Source organism: Sphaerodactylus townsendi, unplaced genomic scaffold, assembly GCF_021028975.2.
Source record: "Sphaerodactylus townsendi isolate TG3544 unplaced genomic scaffold, MPM_Stown_v2.3 scaffold_22, whole genome shotgun sequence".
Classification (NCBI taxonomy): domain Eukaryota; kingdom Metazoa; phylum Chordata; class Lepidosauria; order Squamata; family Sphaerodactylidae; genus Sphaerodactylus; species Sphaerodactylus townsendi.
Genome location: NW_025950385.1, coordinates 1,516,632 through 1,536,038, shown reverse-complemented (window position 1 = coordinate 1,536,038; position 19,407 = coordinate 1,516,632). Strand labels below are relative to the sequence as shown.

Genomic DNA, 19,407 nt, shown 5'->3' with positions numbered 1-19,407 from the left:
AGGGGTCCCCAATGTGGTGCCCATGGACACCATGGCGCCTGTCAAATGTTTTACGACGTGGGCGGGCCCAGCAAGGGTTCTGATGGACTACTGGAGATTTGATTGGTTTCACAGATTTTCAAAAACGCTGCTTTGGCAGCAGGTGCCCCCACAGCATCAAGATCTCCACGGTGTTACTGGAGTTAGGCTCTGGCAATCATTTTGTCGCTGGCTCTGCTTCCTGCAGCAGCCATTTTGGGACGGCCATTTTGTTGCTGTACTCACCATGCTATGTCGGAATTCCAAGTGTGCCTGCAGGCTCAAAAATGTATTTTTGATTTCAAAAGTAATACAAATACAATAGGATAACACACCACGAGAAGTAATTATCGTTGTGCTAATTACAGTTCTTGGCCACTGATGAGGATTTTGTGCTCAAATGCGTTCTGCATCAGTTTACTTGTTCTCAACCTTTTTGGTTTACCTTAAGACCTCTGAATACCAATTCATCCCCTCAGGTATTAGTTACATATGTCAATCTGAATGGGTTCATCCGGGATTAACTCTTTCGATTCAATGTATTGTCGAAGGCTTTCACCAGACTTTCAATTCAATTCTTCTTTAAGTAAAAAAAGACACAGAAGACTTTTCATTCTTTGGAACCAAGAGGAATTCATTTGAAGTATGTGAACAATTAAATGTGTCTGGATGGAGCAACTACTAAGGTGAGTACCTAAAGGGAAAAAAGGATACTCCAAGATTTTGCCTGTAACAACCCTGGTTTCAAACTCTGAGGTAAATTTAGAAAGAACCTGTTATCGCCTCAGGACTTGCTCTGCCCAACTGTTCAATTATTTCCCCACCATCCAAATTACTTTCTCTGTTGCACTTGCTGTGTCTGAAGCCCCTCCTTCTGCACTTCCAATTTGTTCTAAACTAAGGTGACCAGATGGTCACCTTTGTGATCCGGGACGGGGAAGCGGCCGCGCGTGCGCAGCCGCAGAAGCGCACTGCCTTCTGGGGCTTGCCGTTTGCCGCCCTGTGACAGGGCGGCAAACAGCAAGCCCCAGAAGGCCGGGCGCTCCTGTGGCCGGGCACGCGGGAGGCTGTCGCACTGCCTTGCGCCCCAGAAGGCAGTGCAGCAGCCTCCCAAAAATTGGGACAATTTGCAGAACCCGCGGGACGCAGGACAAATTGTTTAAAGGCGTGACGGTCCCGCCAAAAGCGGGACGTCTGGTCAGCCTATTCTAAACAGTTTATGTGTGTTATAACATTTATAATGCAAATCCTAAATCTTAAAAAAAATTAGCACTAGAATAATGACACGATCAATGCTTTCCAGTTACATTCAGGATAGTGAGAATATTGTACATAGGAACCGCAAGGTTTTCATATTTATTTTCAGAATGACAAGCAAAGATAATCTCTGAGACCTCAATGAAGTCTGCTCTTGCCGGCATGTATCCAGCCATGTCTCTGGAGAGCAGAGAATCGAAGGTAGGGCGTGGAGGATCTTCAGATGCTGGAACAGAAAAAAAACAAGAACAACCCATCATCACCGCCACATTTCAGTCAAACATCCACTGTTTTAAATTCACCCTAAACAAAGATCTAAAAATGGATATTCTTTTGCCCTTGCAGAAGAAAATCAATGATGCCTTAGCTTGATATTCCTCATTTGCAACCCAACACTAATCACATTTAAAAGTAAATCCCATATTTCAGTCATAACTATAATTAAGAATGTCCCCATGCCGTCCAATTTTACACATGTTTATTCAGAATTATCCCACTCAGTGCAATAGCCTTACTCCTGTGTAAGAGTGTATCACAGGGGAATCTTAGTTCAGAAACTCAGTAACATTCTCTTAAGGACTGCATAATAATACAACTTGGCATTTTGGTAAGTAGCCAATAATGATGTAATTTATTACGAAAACTTCCAAAGCAAAAATGATCTTTCACAATGTCACAGTATATTGAGTGATTGCAATGTTATAGTCCAAAGTTACATAAGAAAAGGGGTGCAGCACTAAATATTAATAATAGGACCACAACTACTGTTGCACTCTGGCTATAACTAATTTTTCAAATGCGTGTATCTATATACATGAGTTTATATCATTGTTCCTATTTTTTAAATATTTCATTAGCTATAAATACAATCATTTCTTGTCAACACCATCCAACAGGTAAATTCAACTTATTTTTAACAATTATAACAAATAGATTCAGGGTCATCCATATTAGTTCAGGTAAGTATTTAGTTCATACTCTCCCGTTAGTTCAACATCCATAAGGTGAGTATTCAATCAATGCGAAAACATATATACACATAAATATATATTCAGTCCATCTTGATTCATCAACGTTTTATATAAATCCACTAATGAAATATAAAAAATAGGAACAATGATATAAACTCATGTATATAGATACACGCATTTGAAAAATTAGTTATAGCCAGAGTGCAACAGTAGTTGTGGTCCTATTAATAGTCCAAAGTTAAACATTCATAAACTAGGAAGCCAACTTAGATCTTTGAAAACCAACTAAAAATGAAATTTTACATGAAATAATCTTAATGAAAATTGTCTAAATCCAAAACTGAATCTACATCACTGAAAATTCGGCATTGATACATCTCTTTACCAAACTCTGAAGTCAACCTGCAGGTAAAATGTCTAAATCTGTTCAGTAAAAAGACTAAACTGCGTGTTCTGAATTCATATCGTTTTCTGCTGCTCTCTTTGAATCCAAGACCAACGATTTACTAGCAGTGGAGCAGCAGTGGCGTAGGAGGTTAAGAGCTCGTGTATCTAATCTGGAGGAACCAGGTTTGATTCCCAGCTCTGCTGCCTGAGCTGTGGAGGCTTATCTGGGGAATTCAGATTAGCCTGTGCACTCCCACACACGCCAGCTGGGTGACCTTGGGCTAGTCACAGCTTCTCGGAGCTCTCTCAGCCCCACCTACCTCACAGGGTGTTTGTTGTGAGGGGGGAAGGGCAAGGAGATTGTAAGCCCCTTGGAGTCTCCTGCAGGAGAGAAAAGGGGGATATAAATCCAAACTCTTCTTCTTCTTCTTCTACTATGAGATCTAAGCCCTAAAGGCAGTCTGAAATAAAAACAATTCAGATGGCAACTCAACAGTATGGTATTGAAAAGCTATTTTTCATCTGGTACGTTTCCTAGGGGAAACAATCTCTGCAGAGAAAAAGTGTATTTCTTAGAATGGAAAAAATATACAAAAATATTTACATGTTTTCAAGAAAACATCAGCTTGTTTAACTACATTGGTGCACATTTTGAAAACAGCTGGCTAAGATCTGCAGTTGCAACATTTGTGCTGTCTTCAAAACCAACAGTGAAGATGAATGTGTCCTATTCCCCCACCTAGAGCATAAGAAAGAGCCTGCTGGATCAGACCAGAGTCCATCTAGTCCAGCATGCTGCTACTCGCAGTGGCCCACCAGATGCCTTTGGGAGCTCACGTGCAGGTGTGAAAGCAAGGGCCTTCTGCTGCTGCTGCTGCTCCCGAGCACCTGGGCTGCTAGGGCATTTGCAATCTCAGATCAAGGAGGATCAAGATTGGTAGCCATTGGTAGCCACCTAAGACCATTTCCGCAATGGAAAGTTTGCAAGTCATAGTGATTTCTGATGTTAGAGGTTTATTATAAAGCAAAGATAGTTGTCAAAGTCATCAAACTGCTTGCCTATATAGTGCTTTCTTCACAGTGGTGGTGAACCTTTGGCACTCCAGATGTTATGGACTACAATTCCCATCAGCCCCTGCCAGCATGGCCAATTGGCCATGCTGGCAGGGGCTGATGGAAATTGTAGTCCATAACATCTGGAATGCCAAAGGTTCGCCACCACGGCACTAAGATTAGCCCAGGATCATTTAAGGATATCCTATGGATTAATTTATTCCCCTCTTCCTAAATTGACTATAGCAATAGTTTGAAAAGAATATGGAAACACCTGGTTTTTATTTTGCAAAACAACTTTTTGCCAGCCAAACACCATGGAATTTCTCTGCTGTTAAAAGGTAAACCTGTGCGCATCCTCCGCAATCATTTCTCTGAAATCAGAAATCCATGGGGCAGAAAACCAAAGGACGGGGAACTCCACACCCATCTCTGAAACAGATACTTACGGTAGAAGGGAATGGCTGTGTCAGTGAGTTGGTTCTCTTCTGCCTGCTTCAGACTTAACAATGTGGAAGCAAATAGGGGGTTGTTGATGAAGTGTTTCATGTAATGTTTCTCACACTCCTCTTTAGTCTTTGTGTGCATCTGATTGGCTACATCCTGCCTGGGGGAGGGGGGAGGGGGAGCCAGTTAAACAAAGATTTGATAGAAACGCTGATTGCTGTAGAACAGTGTTTCCCAACCTTTTTGAGGTCAGGGTACCCTTGACCTCACTCTTCATATCTCACGGTGCCCCTGCCGCCACCCTCCCCCTTCCCCTCCCATTGCCCCTGCTTGCCACACACCCCAACTTCCCCTCCCAGGGTGAAGGGAAGCACTGGGGGTGGTGGTGGCTGCTGACCTTGTGGCAGGCCCTGCCCCATGGGCCAGCTCCATGTCCTTGCTGGCGCCGGTGGGAGACACCACAAAAATGAGGGGAGAGGGGCAGTAGTGTTGCCACGGTACCCCTGGGACATGCTCCCGGCACCCCAGGGTACCACGGAACCCTGGTTGAGAATGGCTGCTGTAGAATCATAGAGTTGGAAGGGGCCATACAAGCCATCTAGTTCAACTTCCTCCATGCCCCTTGAATCTAATTGCATACTCAATGAAATCAGACAGACCTTCCACGTGAATTTTAAAACTAATACATTTAATATTTTATTTATATTCCACCCTCCCCTACCAGAGTAGGGCTCAGGCAAATTTACAACAAAAATAAAACAATTCTTCAGTAACAACAGATATACTATAAAACTAAGGTGACCAGATTGTCACCTTTTTAAACCGGGACCAGGGTGGGTGTGCGCGCCCCAGAAGGCAGCGCGGCAGCCTCCTGCGCATGCGGCCGCAGGAGCGCACTGCCTTTTGGGGCGCTCCCCGGTTTCCCGCCCAAACAGGGGAGCACCCCAGAAGGCAGTGCAGCAGCCTTCCAAAAATCGGGACAGTAAAAAAAACCTGCGGGACGCGGGACAAATTGGTTTAAGCCGGGACTGCCCCGCCAAAAGCAGGATGTCTGGTCACCTTGTATAAAACACAAGTAAAATACCAATCTAAAAAACACTCCAAAATAAGGGCGCTTTAACATCTGTCAACCCCCCCAATAGCTCGTTAAATTCTCACCAGTTTCCAAAGCCACAATCCATCACAGCTTCTAGCAGGGCCATTTCTTCCTGAGCTGTCCAGGTGGGATCAAGGACTGGGAAATTGGAAGTCTGGAGAAGGGACCAAAGAAGGTTTAAAGTTTTTCCTGCGCAGCTGGCGACTTACATCTCATTAACTACAATAGACTTTCAGCTGTTTTTAGATCTACATCTAAATCCTAATGGATTAGGATTAGCTACAGCAAGGAAAAACACACAGGCAGTTTTAATAAACAGGAAGGAAAATGTTTTGCAGATTTACTCCCTACTTGGTCTGTGTGGCTTGGATCATCTGAGGCTGCTTTCCTTAAACCCTTTTTTAAAATATGATATTTCCTGGGTAGGTAGGTAGGTAGGTAGGTAGGTAGGTAGGTAGGTAGGTAGGTAGGTAGGTAGGTAGGTAGGTAGGTAGGTAGGTAGGTAGGTAGGTAGGTAGGTAGGTAGGTAGGTAGGTAGGTAGGTAGATAGATAGATAGATAGATAGGAGCAGCAGTGGCATAGGAGGTTAAGAGTTCATATATCTAATCTGGAGGAACCGGGTTTGATTCCCAGCTCTGCTGCCTGAGCTGTGGAGGCTTATCTGGGGAATTCAGATTAGCCTGTACACTCCCACACATGCAGCTGGGTGACCTTGGGCTAGTCACAGCTTCTCAGAGCTCTCTCAGCCCCACCTACCTCACAGGGTGTTTGTTGTGAGGGGGGAAGGGCAAGGAGATTGTAAGCTACAGGAGAGAAAGGGGGGATTTAAATCCAAACTCTTCTTCTTCTAGATCAGGGGTAGGGAACCTGCGGCTCTCCAGATGTTCAGGAACTACAATTCCCATCAGCCTCTGTCAGCATGGCCAATTGGCCATGCTGGTAGCTATGGTCCTGAACATCTGGAAAGAGCTGCATTCTGACCTAGATCCCGTCGATCGTCGATCGATCGATCGATCGATCTATCTATCTATCTATCTATCTATCTATCTATCTATCTATCTATCTATCTATCTATCTATCTATCTATCTATCTATCTATCTATCTATCTATCTATCTATCGATCTATCGATCTATCGATCTATCGATCGATCTATCTATCTATCTATCTATCTATCTATCTATCTATCTATCTATCTATCTATCTATCTATCTATCTATCTATCTATCTATCTATCTATCTATCTATCTATCTATCTATCTATCTATCTATCAGATAGAGAGATAGACAGACAGACAGACAGACAGACCCCTACCTTTTAATAAGCAGTTAAAGAGGTTACTTTAAAAAAAAACTCATGACCTGTGACCATATTCCTATTGTCATAAGGTTAAAAAATAATAGCCACAACAAATACTTTGATTGTTTTGATGCTGTTAGCAATTTAACCTCGGTCACATTCAAGGGTAGGTCTTTCCAAGATACCTCTCCCTACCACCCAAGTCTGCAGTGGTGTTCCAATTGACATGTCAATACCTCTCTCCAGAAACAAGACAGATTTCATATTCAGGACTTTAAATGCCCATTCTTGACATACATAACACTCTGCTCTACATGCACAAAATCTAGACCATTACAAAGACCTTATCATTAGCATTTCTGTAGGCTGTAATTCCAGAACCAATAAAACAAGATTAAAGAAAAGAAAAAATAGAATAAAATGTTTTAAGGAAACCTGCTTCAAGAGTTTCAATGGGATAGGAAACATAATTATTGTGTGCGACAGCAGATTAACAAAAGTGTTTTTCTAGTTAAGATTGTAAGTGAACAGAAACATTATCATTCTGCCAAATAATAAACAGTGAAAAATCTAATGGAATGAATGTCCTAGGTTCAGAGCCACAAAAACTCAGAAGCGTTCATAAGAATAGCATATTCACCATAATTTCGTAGGTGTGATCGCTGCGATGTTTCTTATATTCGAACCCCCTTGTGAAACACTGCAAACCAAAATATAACAATAAATAAGGGAAGCAGTCTACAATACGGTTACTTTTCTTTTTCCTTTCTATAACAAGTGTGCCTTTTGTTCATTTAAACTATTTATCTCTGCCTCTTCTAAGTGCAAAGCTGCTTCCAAAAAAAAAACAATCAAATGTAAAACTATTAAATCAAATAACCTCAGCAGCGTTATCACAGAGCAACAATATCCATTCAGCACCTATAAACAATCCAAGACAGTGTGGAAGGCCAGCAGTGGTTAAAATATTTGATTCGTATTTGGGGGACTTAGGTTTAAATCTCCACCTTCCAGTGGACCTCAGTGGGTGTCTTTGGACTACTCCCTCGTGTTTATCCTAACCTACCCTGCAAGATTCTTGTGAAGCTATAATAAGGAGAAAGAACCTTTTCCACCCTGAACTCTCTGAAGGAAGGAGGGGATACAAATATAATGCAGCATGTGGGAAGCAGTCGTGGATGCTGTAATCTCCAAAATGTTTGGCTCATTCCGCACATGCAGAATAATGCACTTTCAAACTGCTTTCAGTGCTCTTTGAAGCTGTGCAGATTAGCAAAATCCACTTGCAAACAATTGTGAAAGTGGTTTGAAAACGCATTATTTTGCGTGTGCGGAAGGGGCCTTTGTTAATAACAGACAGCTGAGCTGTCTTACTTAGGGCTGACAACCAGTGGGTGGCAATTGGCAGAAGTCTGGGAAGGATACATAGGGGCACTGTTGGTACAAAAATGTTACATCAGTTTCAGGAAAAACCCCAAAGTGATGTCACCACTGCTCTAGGAAATGTTGGAGAAGATGGTTTATTGTGCAACATCACAGGGAATAACAGTAGTGGAAGCATTTATTGAGTGGTGAAAGGCATTTTGGGCTGCTGTAAGACCAGGGCTGCCAGATGGCCACTCGGGGTAGGACATCTCCTGCTCCCTGTATCCACTGCCTGCTTTTGCTGCAGTGGCCAGCAGGAGAAAAACAATGTTTAAAAACCTGCTACTATAAGGTGACCAGATGGTCACCTTTGTGAACCGGGACAGGCGGGTAGGCGGACGGCTGCGCATGCAGCCACAGAGGCCGACCTTCTGGAAGCTCCGTTTCCCACGCCCACAATACCAGGCGAAGCAAGGCGCTGAAGGCGTGCTCCTGCGGCCGACGCATGCGGGGAAGACACGCGCCGCATATTGCCCCAGAAGGACAGTCGCGGCAGCCATAAAAAATAGGAGACACTTAGAAAAACCAGCGGGATCGCGGGGACAAATTGTTTTAAGGCAGGACTGTTCCGCCAAAAGCAGGACGTCTGGTCAGCCTATGCTACTAGCACAATGGGGTTACGTCACACTGCTCTACAAATTGCCGGAAACTCTGGCTCATTCCGCACATGCCGAATAATGCACTTTCAAACTGCTTTCAATGCTCTTTGAAGCTGTGCAGAATGGCAAAATCCACTTGCAAACAGTTGTGAAAGTGGTTTGAAAACGCATTATTTTGCGTGTGCGGAAAGGGGCCTTAGTGTGGTAAAAAATGTTTTTCCCTATGAGGCTGATTCCGCATGGGCCAAAAACAGTGGTGTGAAAATGGTGTGAAAACAATATAAACCCTTTTACACCATTTTAAACTCTTTTTATACCATTTCCACACCGTTTTCACACTGCTGTTTTTGGCCCATGCGGAATCAGCCATAGTTTCTTTACAGCAAGGTACGGAGAAGGAATAACAACTGTGTCTATTACTGCTTGTTGATGATTCTGTTGTCAACAGCCTGAGTCTGTCTGTGATGGTTAGTTAGCCCTACTCAGAGACAAACTTGGTGGTCTACTGATAGGCGATAAAAAACAAGGCCAAGTCCGATGTCGCAAAATAAAGTAAAATATATTTTATTACTCAGTTAAAATTCCCCCCAAATACTGGCAGGTCTCATCTGCTTCTTGATTATTCAGCCACTGACTCCCAATGTCCTTGGAATATGTTGCACACTAACGACACTCATCCTTACGAATTCCTCCCTCCACTCATAAAAGTAGTTTACCTGCAAGCACAGCAGGAAGGGAGGTGGCCCACATTCGGCACACTTGATGTAAGGTTCTGCAAGGTAGGAAGAGCACCCTCGGCATGGTGGCTTATCAAGAGGATCATCTGTGAAGCCAACAAGACCACAAAAATATAACGTGGCTAGCCTTTTGCAAGCCCAAATGCCTTCATTCGCTATCAAAGCTGAAAATGAAAACATCGGCCTTCTGTGTTATATCATAGATTTCGATTTACTGCAAACAATAATAAAGAAAAAAGTTTAAAGTATTTCCTGGAATTGGAATGGGGTTGCATCTGGGAAAACCAGTACCGAAGATGAGATAAATGGAAACATGTGGGCAAGTTTTTTTAAAAGTCCAACTAAGATGGTCTGTGACTCTTATGAGAATCCGCTCGCAGACTGTCCTGTGAATTCCCTTTTATGGACTGAAGAAGTGCTGCGTTCACTGCTATACGAAGACAAGGCATACTCAGGGACACCATTGGGGTGAACGCTAGCCGGCTTCTTGCCCCTAGTAGCCCCAACCAGAGGTGGGATCCAGCAGGTTCTCACCACTTCCCGAGAGTGGGTTACTAATTATTTGTGTGTGCCGAGAGAGGGTTACTAATTGGGTCTGCTTTTCCACTAGAAATTCCATTAGGTCCAAAAATCATAAAGTCCTGTTGTTTCCTACGTGGCTGGTTAGCGAAGGTAGAAAACGGGATAATTCTCCCTGTTGGGCTGTTTTAAAAACATGTTTTAGAAATACGGTAAAGTTCCTTGTTTAAGGAAAGTCTCCTTCTTTTGATTTCTAGAAACAAAATTAAGTATTTGAAAGTATTAAGTATTTGACAGGCAGTCAATTACAGGAGAAGTAGTTGTTTCTGTTGGCAGTAGACAATAGGACTTGCTATAATGAGTTTAAATTATGGACAGAAAGATACCAGCTGGAAATTAGGAACTTTTTTTTTACAGTAAGAGTTTTTTACAGTAACAGAGAAATTATTAATGCCCCGCCCTCGGAATGCCCCCGTCGTGCCCCGCCCATCCCCATGGGCGCTACGCCACTGTTTGAATCCCACCACCAAGGGAACCTGTTACTAAAATTTTTGGATCCCACCACTGGCCCCAACCATTATGAACTGGGCCCACTCAATAAATTCCCATTCCTGATTCTGCTTCATAATCCTACCGGAATTGGGTGAGGAACCACAGAGTTCTGCAGCCGCACTAATGCAACTTCCATATTCAAGTCTGACCCAATCAGGTCTTTTTGCCTCTTTTGAATATTTTGCCCGAGGCTTAACGCTCATGGAGAGAGAACAGTTCCTGAAGTGGGAGCATTCAAAAACTACCTGCAATCTTTCAGTTAAAATACTTACTGCTGAAAGATGACAAGAGCTCCATCTTCTTCCCTCTCCTGAGTAGCGTTCCAAAGAAACTGCCTCTCGTTTGAACGAAACTTTTCAGAGTCACCCGGCGCTGCAAAAAAGTTATCTATCAACTTCCTCGAAAAAAGAGGAATTGCTGAAACAGACGTATTTCATTTTAGGCTGTTCACTGTTTTGTTTCATACTGTTTCTATGCCCCAGCCTTGCTTTTATTACCATGTTTCCCCGAATATAAGACAGTGTCTTATATTAATTTTTGCTCCCAAAGATGCGCTATGTCTTATTTCCAGGGGATGTCTTATTTTTCTGTGTTCTGTTCGTCGGGCATGCTTCCAAACAAAAACTTTGCTATGTCTTACTTTCGGGGGATGCCTTATATTTCGCACTTCAGCAAAACCTCTACTATGTCTTATTTTTCGGGGATGTCTTATATTCGGGGAAACAGGGTATTAAGAATGTATGATTTTATTGCACTGTTTTTACTTTGAAACCACCTTGAACTGCGCTCTGGAGAGGAGGAATATACATTTTCTAAATAAATAAACTGCCGGCTACTGTAAGAAAATATTGTTGCTGCAATTCTTTTTTTTTTTTTGGAAGGGAGGAAACTAAATATGGGATTGTTGATATTCAAAGTGCTAACTCGTTCAGGATTATTTCTTTGGCTCATTCCGCACACGCAGAATAATGCACTTTCAAGCTGCTTTCAGGGCTCTTTGAAGCTGTGCGGAATGGCAAAAACAGTTGTGAAAGCAGATTGAAAGTGCATTATTTTGCGTGTGCGGAATGAGCCCTTGAAAAGTTTCCACAAAGGGTTAGCAAGACAGGACATATGAAGAATTCTGGCATTTGAAAAATTCTGGCGCCTATGTCTTTCTTGGTTACAGCAGTGGCGTAGGAGGTTAAGAGCTTGTGTATCTAATCTGGAGGAACCGGGTTTGGTTCCCAGCTCTGCCGCCTGAGCTGTGGAGGCTTATCTGGGGAATTCAGATTAGCCTGTGCACTCCCACACATGCCAGCTGGGTGACCTTGGGCTAGTCACAGCTTCTGGGAGCTCTCTCAGCCCCACCTACTTCACAGGGTGTTTGTTGTGAGGGGGGAAGGGCAAGGAGATTGTCAGCCCCTTTGAGTCTCCTGCAGGAGAGAAAGGGGGGATATAAATCCAAAACTCTTCTCTTCTTCTTCTTCTACATCTTTGATTAACGTATTGTTGAAGGCTTTCACGGCCAAATTAACTGGCTATTGTGGGTTGTCCAGGCTGTGAGGCCGTGGTCTGTTAAGTTTTAGCTGCTATCGTTCTGCCACATGTGTGGTTGGTATCGTCAGAGGCATGACATGCTAAAACTACCAGACTACAGCCGATTCGATTTGGACAGATTTGAATCTTGGCATGGCAGACTTGCATAAGCCAACTTTGTTTTCATCTTGATTAGTTAATTGTGATTTAGAGACTCGCAGGTCTTTTATGCAGAGGTGCTCTCTTTGGATCAAACGTACATTACCTTCTGGTCAGAATCTCCACAGTGCATGTTTTCCCCTCTTCAGAACTGATAATGCCCTGGGGCGTAATGCCCATTGGGCAAGGTGGGCAGCTGCCCAGGGCATCACCTTGTGGGGGGCATCAAAATGCAGGGTTCGTTTTTGGGTATTTTTAGTGGGTTTCTGTTTTTGGCCTGCAGGGGGTGCAGTTTTTAGGCTAGTGGCACCAATATTTCAGCGTATCATCAGGAGACTGTCCTTATGCTACCCCCTAAGTTTGGTGCAGTTTGGTTCAGGGAGTCCAAAGTTATGGACTCCAAAAAGTAGTGCCCCCATCCCCCATTGTCTCCAATGGGAGCTAATAGGAGATGGGGGCTACACCTTTGAGGGTCCATAACTTTGGCCCCCCCTGAACCAAACTGCACTCAAACTTCTGAAGGAAGTATCGATAGGGCATTCTCCTGATGAGACACCTGAAAGTTTTGAGACTGTGCCTTCAGGAAATGTGCCCCCCACAGCCTGCAAGCCCCATTGATCGCAATGCAGAAACTCAATGCAGAACAAAAGAATCTTTGCAGGCCAATTTTTGGGATGTTCCTGCAGGGGGCACATTTTTTGACATATCGGCACCAAATTTTCAGGGTATCATCTGGAGACTGTTCTGATGGCACCCTCAGAAGTTTCAGTGCAGTTTTGGACCAGGGGGGGGGCCAAGTTATGGACCCCTCAAAGGGGTGCCCCCATCCCCATTCTTTCCAATGGAGCTAAGGAGATGGGGCTACCCTTTTGAGGAGTCCCATAACTTTGTCCCCACTAGAACCAAACTGCACTGAAACGGGGGGGGAGTAACATGAGAGACGATCTCCTGATGATATGTCTCTTTGAAATTTTGGTACGAATGAGCGATATGTCTAAAAAATACACCCCTTACGAGCACCAAATTGACCTGATGGGAAAAAAAGTTTTGAGTGGTGGTGGGAATTTGGCTGCCCGGGGCTCCAACTCAGGTTTTACCCAGGGCTCCAGTTTGCCTCGTTACACCCCTGATAACGCCACGGATCAGAGAAGCCCTGTGGTTTTCGAGAACAGGCAAAGTGCCATGTTGGCCTGCCTGTGCAGTAAAAGTTAATCACGCCTGTGTGGATTCTGCTTCGTTTGGCTTTCTGTTCCTCTCTGCCCACATAGGAGCAGTTCTACCCATTCCCCCACTGGCATTCCAGGGAGATCAACCAGTGGATACTTACCGTGAATGGTCCTTCTCCTCTGAGCTTAGGAGGGCATCTTGTGTGAACTTCTTTAACTGTCCAATAGGGGAGGCAGGAAATCAACTTTCTCCTCCTTCCTGATTGTGGTGAGACTGCCCATCTTCCCTTAGTTCGGATACTCCAGATAGCAGCTGAACTCATCTAAAGCCAACTTTAGCTAACGTACTCAACAACTCCAATTATTTAACAATCAGAGGGAAGAAAGTAAAGGGGACAAGCAGGATACTTAATGTAAGGTAAGAAGTTGCCTGAAGAAGCCAATGATGACTCTGGAAGGCCAAGATGTCTTCCTCAGCTCAGAGGGGAAAGACCATTCACGGTAAATATCTAATGGTCACTCTCCCAGTGTGTGGAGGGCATCTTCTGGGACCTCCCAGAACAGTGTCCCCAAAAAAGGTGGGTCATCATTGGTCAGGATCATGAATGCGTTGGAGAACCCTGAGGCAGAAGGAAGCATCTGCTGAGTTGCAGGCATTTATCTTGTAATGCTTTAAAAAGGTAGAGATCGAAGACCAAATGGCAGCCTTACAGATTTCCTCAACAGAAGCATTCGTGTTGAGAGCAGCATTTGTCGCAGCACTCTGTTTGGAAGGAGCAGTCATTCTGCGTGCGCAGTCTGCCATGCATGTGCCAAAGCAAGCCACATTTGAAGACATGGCCCAGGCTGAAGAGGTCACAGCATTCAGCGTGGGGTTGGGCAGGAAGGCAGAAGCCTTAAGAATCCAATTGTCACCCTCTTGAAGATGTTTGTTTTCATCTGGTAGCAGCTGGACCATCTTCTTTGGCCATACTATGGTCCCCCTTGACATTGCGGATGCTGTAGCAGCAGCTCTGATTGACGTGGCCAGAGCCTCATGAACTTTGTGTATAGAGAGTTCGGCTCTCCTGCCCAGGCTGTCTCTGATGTGACCCTCTCCACCCTCTGCCAGCAGGTCAGGAGATTGAAGTGCCACCACTGGAGAATCTACCAGAGGAACCTGTAGAGGGCTGTTAGCATATGCAGAGAGCTCATATAATTTTTTAACATGGTTAGGAAACTGTCTATTTGCCATAGGCCAGTGGTGGCGAACCTATGGCACGGGTGCCAGAGGTGGCACTCAGAGCCCTCTCTGTGGGCACGTGCAAACAGAGTCCCCCCCCCCCCCCACATCTAGGCTGGGGTCTTGGGCCGGCTGGAGGAAGCGATCATAAGCATTAAACTTCAGTTACTCTAGTTGTGGGGAAGCGAGTGGCCAGAGTAACCCCTGTTAAGAAACAATTTAAGCCCCACTGATTTTCATGCACGAAGAACTTAAAACCGCGATCGCTTTACCTGGGAGTAAGCTTGGGTTCTGGCAATGGGGCTTGCTTCTGAGTAAAACCCTCCTAGGATCGTTGATTCACCCGTTCGGAAGAGTTGCATGGTTGCTTCAAAGCAAAGCCATACCGACTTCCACCGAAGCTTACTCCCAGTAGCAGCTTCCTCGGAGCCAACCCTTTTTTTTTTCCTAAACTAAAACCTCAGTATTCAGGTTAAATTGCCGTGTTGGCACTTTGCGATAAATAAGTGGGTTTTGGGTTGCAGTTTGGGCACTCGGTCTCGAAAAGGTTCACCATCACTGCCCTAGGCTTTCCCCATTCTGTGTAACATTGAGAAAGGGGGAAAATCCTTTCTACCAGACACTGGGTTTGGAAAGTATTCCTTGCGATACACTTGGGTGGACAAGATGTCTGGATCTGGCTTATTTTGCTCCCCATGGGCACCCTTGTAGCATCCTAGAGAAAAGGTACTGATATTCGTTAATAAACAGCCTGCTCTGGGACTTGCCTTTCTTCACCATTCTCCTCTTCTTCTTAAAGACATTCACTCTGTTCCTTAGAGTCAGATTCCTTGTCAGGAGACATTGGAGCTTGTGTACCTGGCTCAGGCAGGTGAATTATTGAGCCACGCCACCATCTGAAGTGGTCCGTGGGTTCTTTTTATCCATAAGAGAGAGAGCATTGCTGTTGTCTCTGAAATCCAATCCTAGTATACCCTGGTGGACTAGAGAGAGCCTGTTCTTGGACGGTTTCTCCAACAAATGAATAAAAATCCCCTGGGAGGGGATATGAACTGTGCACAGGTACACTACCCCTCTATTGGTCAATCAGCTATTCCCCTGATGGGTCCACAGGAGCTTGGTTCAACAACCCTGGGGTAAATGCAGCCACCCCACCAGAGCTGAACCCAGGGTGGCTTCTTCTCCTTCACTACAGACTTCGGAGGCCATTTTGTTTAGGTGCACAATTCTGGCATGCTTTCCCTGTGGCTCGGTCAAATCTGATTTGAAGTCACCTGCGAAGAAGAAGAAGAAGAGGAGGAGGAGGAGTTTGGATTTATACCACCCCCTTTCTCTTCTGTAAGGAGACTCAAAGGGGCTTACAATCTCCTTTCCCTTTCTCCTCCCACCCACAACAAACACCCTGTGAGGTAGGTGGGGCTGAGGGAGCTCAGAAGAATTGTGACTAGCCCAAGGTCACCTAGCTGGAGTGTGTGGGAGTGCACAGGCTAATCTGAATTCCCCAGATAAGCCTCTACAGCTCAAGTGGCAGAGCAGGGAATCAAACCCGGTTCCTCCAGATTAGAGTACACCTGCTCTTAACCACTACACTATTGCTGCTCCTAGTGATTATTACAGAAGCAGTCTTGAAGGATGGGCTCCTCAGGTTGGCTGTTGTAGGAACCTCTCTGCCATCTTTTAATAGAAAAACATCCTCTTCTGATCCCAACATACTTGGGTGTCTGCTCCAGGTGCCTTCTGAGTCTCTGTGAATAGGAGGCTGCATAGCCGCCATAAGAAAAGTGTGTGTGTGTGTGAAGTATAAAAGGTAGATAAGAACAATCACTGAAGAGTTAGAGATAAAATTAGAGTTGAAGGGAAAACAGGTAAGAATAAGAGAATGACAAAAAGTTTAGAGATTAGCACAAGGCAACAAGAAAGCTGCTCTCCCCTGGCTGGGCAGGAAAAGAACTGAGGGAAGATGGGCAGTCTCACTGCACTCAGGAAGGAGAAAAATGCTGATTTCCTGCCTCCCCAACTGGATGGTGATAAAACACCCACAAGATGTCCCCTGCTCAGTGGGAGAACTGTGAGGTTTCTTTTTAATTTTTTTAAGGCATTTAATCTATTGCTTCTGCAGATGAACTGAAACCAGGTAGCAAACAACTTCCTGACCTAGAAGCACAGGTAAGTCAAAATGGAAGCTAGGCTGAAAGGAAGCAGCAGAACACTTCCTCATGTGTAAAGAGGAAAAGCGGGGAGACCCCACCACAAAGCACAGACCTGCACCCCAAACTGTAAGGGCACAAAGGGCCATCCTGATCTGACTCAAGAGAAATTCCTTCTTGGAGCAGAGGCAATTTTGTCTTGACAGTTGCAGAAGACAGTTGGTGTTTAAAGGGAACGAGCAAAGGTTAATATCTAAGTGGAGATGACTGAGAACTCCAGTTCTCACTGCTACCACAAACTCATTAACACTGTAGTACTAAGTAGAGCTATACTGTTCAACGCATAATAGCACTAATGCTATTTATGAGTATTAATTATTCATCCCTTGAAAGATTACTCTGCTGTTCCCACAGTGCGATACTGGGACATACAACAGGTGGGAGGTAGGGAGATCTTATTAAAAGACACATGGGTGCTTGGGGCTCACAATCTGCCTGGACCTCCAGGCAAGCATGAGAGATGTTCTTGGCAATTATTTATTTATGACTTAGCTCATCCTATTCCAAAGAGCTAAAATATGATTAAGTTGCATTTCCACAGTCCTTCTGAGAACTCATCCACTCTTACAGGCATTTCCCCAATAACTTTGTAATGCAGTTTAGTTTTATTGTCATCCAGATTGCAGATGGGGGTGAAGAGTTATCTAATGAATTCGCTGTCCCTGTCAAGACCTGAGCCAGAGACATCCAGACTGATAGTTTACACTCAGCCAGTAGCAGAGCAGAAAGTATTTATATTTTGTCAGTTTTTCAAGGCATAACATCTACATCATAGGTGTCAACCTCATGGCCCTCCAGGTGTTATGGACTACAGCTCCCATCATCCCCTGCCAGCATCGTGCTGGCAGGGGATGATGGGAACTGTAGTCCACAACATCTGGAGGGCCGCGAGTTTGACACCTGTGATCTACATTCTTAGCTGACAAGTGATTTCCTAGTGCCAAGTCATGGTGCTACTTTTGAGGCTCTTGGGAGCATTGGCGGGTCAACTGTGGAAGGGAATCCCCACGTCATGTGAGATTCAAGCCAGAAGTGACATCATCATGCTGGGACTTTATGAAGTTTTCTGGGCAAGTCCTAGAGTAGGCGTGGCCAACCTATGGTGCTCCAGATGTTCATGGACTACAATTCCCATCAGCCTTGTAGTCCATGAACATCAGGAGCACCATAGGTTGGCCGCCCCTGTCCTAGAGCATCGTGCCAGTGCAATGCTGGTACTTCTGGGCTGCACCAAAAGTGAAGACATCATGTGGGGGATGATGATTGGTGCCCCTCATTTGGTTGGTTTGCTTACACCACAGGTGTCAAACTCGCGCCCCTCCAGATGTTATGGACTACAGTTCCTATCATCCCCTGCCAGCATGATGCTGGCAGGGGGTGATGGGAACTGTAGTCCATAACATCTGGAGGGGCGCGAGTTTGACACCTATGGCTTACATTGATGGACACTGACCAAAAGTGCCAGAGGCTGCCCACCAAAAGCAAGCACCCAGGAAGCCTAACTGCTGAATACCTGGAAGTGACATCACATCACTCCGGAAGTGATGTCATTTCCATGCATAGCCCAGAAATGCCATTGCACCACCATTTTATTAAAACTTTTCCACACCAGTGACCCTCTGGGGTCTCCTTATGTTCAATATCTAAGCTTTTGAGGTGGCGGCTGAGGAACTCATCTGCACATAATTTGCATATGCTAATTCGGCCTGCCCCACCTCCTTATGGGACCCCCTCTCCCCCTATGCCTATTAAAGGTTAATAAAGATAAAGAAAGCCTAAAATGTCACACTAACTATGAAGAAACTTGGGCTTTAATTAAAATATATTTTTTCCTAATTTCAGACCCCGCCCCCACTTCCATCCCTGAACGACAGCCCCTCCCCCACAACCACCGCCCGTTTCCCTTTTCCGCCTAAACGTTATGCGTCACGCGCACGTCACATACTGGCCCCGCCCCCACTTCTATCCCTGAACGACAGCCCCACTCCCTCACACCCACTCCAACCGCCCCAGTTCCCTTTTCCCGCCTAAACGCTATGCGTCACGCGCACGTCACATATTGGCCCCGCCTCCACGAGTGAACAGGACGCGCGCGCCCGCTCCTTCTACCCACTCTGCTTAGAAGCGCGCGCCGCGGAGTCGCTCCCCCCTCAGCGCTACAATCGCCTCATCACGGGCCGCCCCGCCCCCTCCTCTTCCGCCTCCCCCCCCTCCCACCCAGCGCCCCGCCTTCCCGCCTCTTCACCCGCTCCGTTTGTCTCCCTTGGACAGCCGGGATTTCTCGGCTTCAATCACGTCGCTTCTTCGCGCGGGCGACGGCGCAGGTCGGCCCCGCTCCCCCACAGGCTCCGCGGCCTACGTGCGCGTGCCCGTCCTCAAGCGTGCTCGCGAGCGCCCTCAGCGACTTCGCCCCGCCTTTTTTTGTGCTCGCCTAAGTCAGGCATGGCCAACCTATGGCGCTCCAGATGTTTGTGGACTACAATTCCCATCAGCCCCTGCCAGCATGGCCAAATTGGCCATACTGGCAGGGGCTGATGGGATTTGTAGTCCATGAATTGGCCATGCAATTGGCCATGCTGGCAGGGGCTGATGGGAATTGTAGTCCACGAACATCTGGAGCGCCATAGGTTGGCCACTCCTGGCCTAAGTGGGTTTTTGTGCCCAACCTGTGCATCTTTCTAGTTTTCTATCTCTGCAGAAATCACCGAGAGGCAATAATTGTAAAGAGTTGCCCCAGTTTCTGTCACTATTTTGTGGTATCTCTCTTTAACAAT

At 45.5% G+C, this 19,407-nt stretch overlaps 1 protein-coding gene across 1 annotated transcript in view; it reads right to left on the bottom strand.

The window, feature by feature from the left end:
- Positions 1-19,034, bottom strand: part of TADA2A (transcriptional adaptor 2A) — a 40,667-nt gene extending 21,633 nt beyond the window's left edge. Inside the window, exons 1-7 of the mRNA XM_048482781.1 lie at positions 18,879-19,034; positions 10,634-10,733; positions 9,270-9,376; positions 7,170-7,229; positions 5,292-5,383; positions 4,136-4,293; positions 1,413-1,501 (exon numbers count right to left, since the gene is read on the bottom strand). Coding sequence (XP_048338738.1) covers positions 1,413-1,501; positions 4,136-4,293; positions 5,292-5,383; positions 7,170-7,229; positions 9,270-9,376; positions 10,634-10,658 — 531 coding nt within the window. The 5' untranslated portion in view covers positions 10,659-10,733; positions 18,879-19,034. The remainder of the gene's footprint in view (positions 1-1,412; positions 1,502-4,135; positions 4,294-5,291; positions 5,384-7,169; positions 7,230-9,269; positions 9,377-10,633; positions 10,734-18,878) is intronic.
- Between the last annotated feature and the right edge of the window lie 373 nt (positions 19,035-19,407).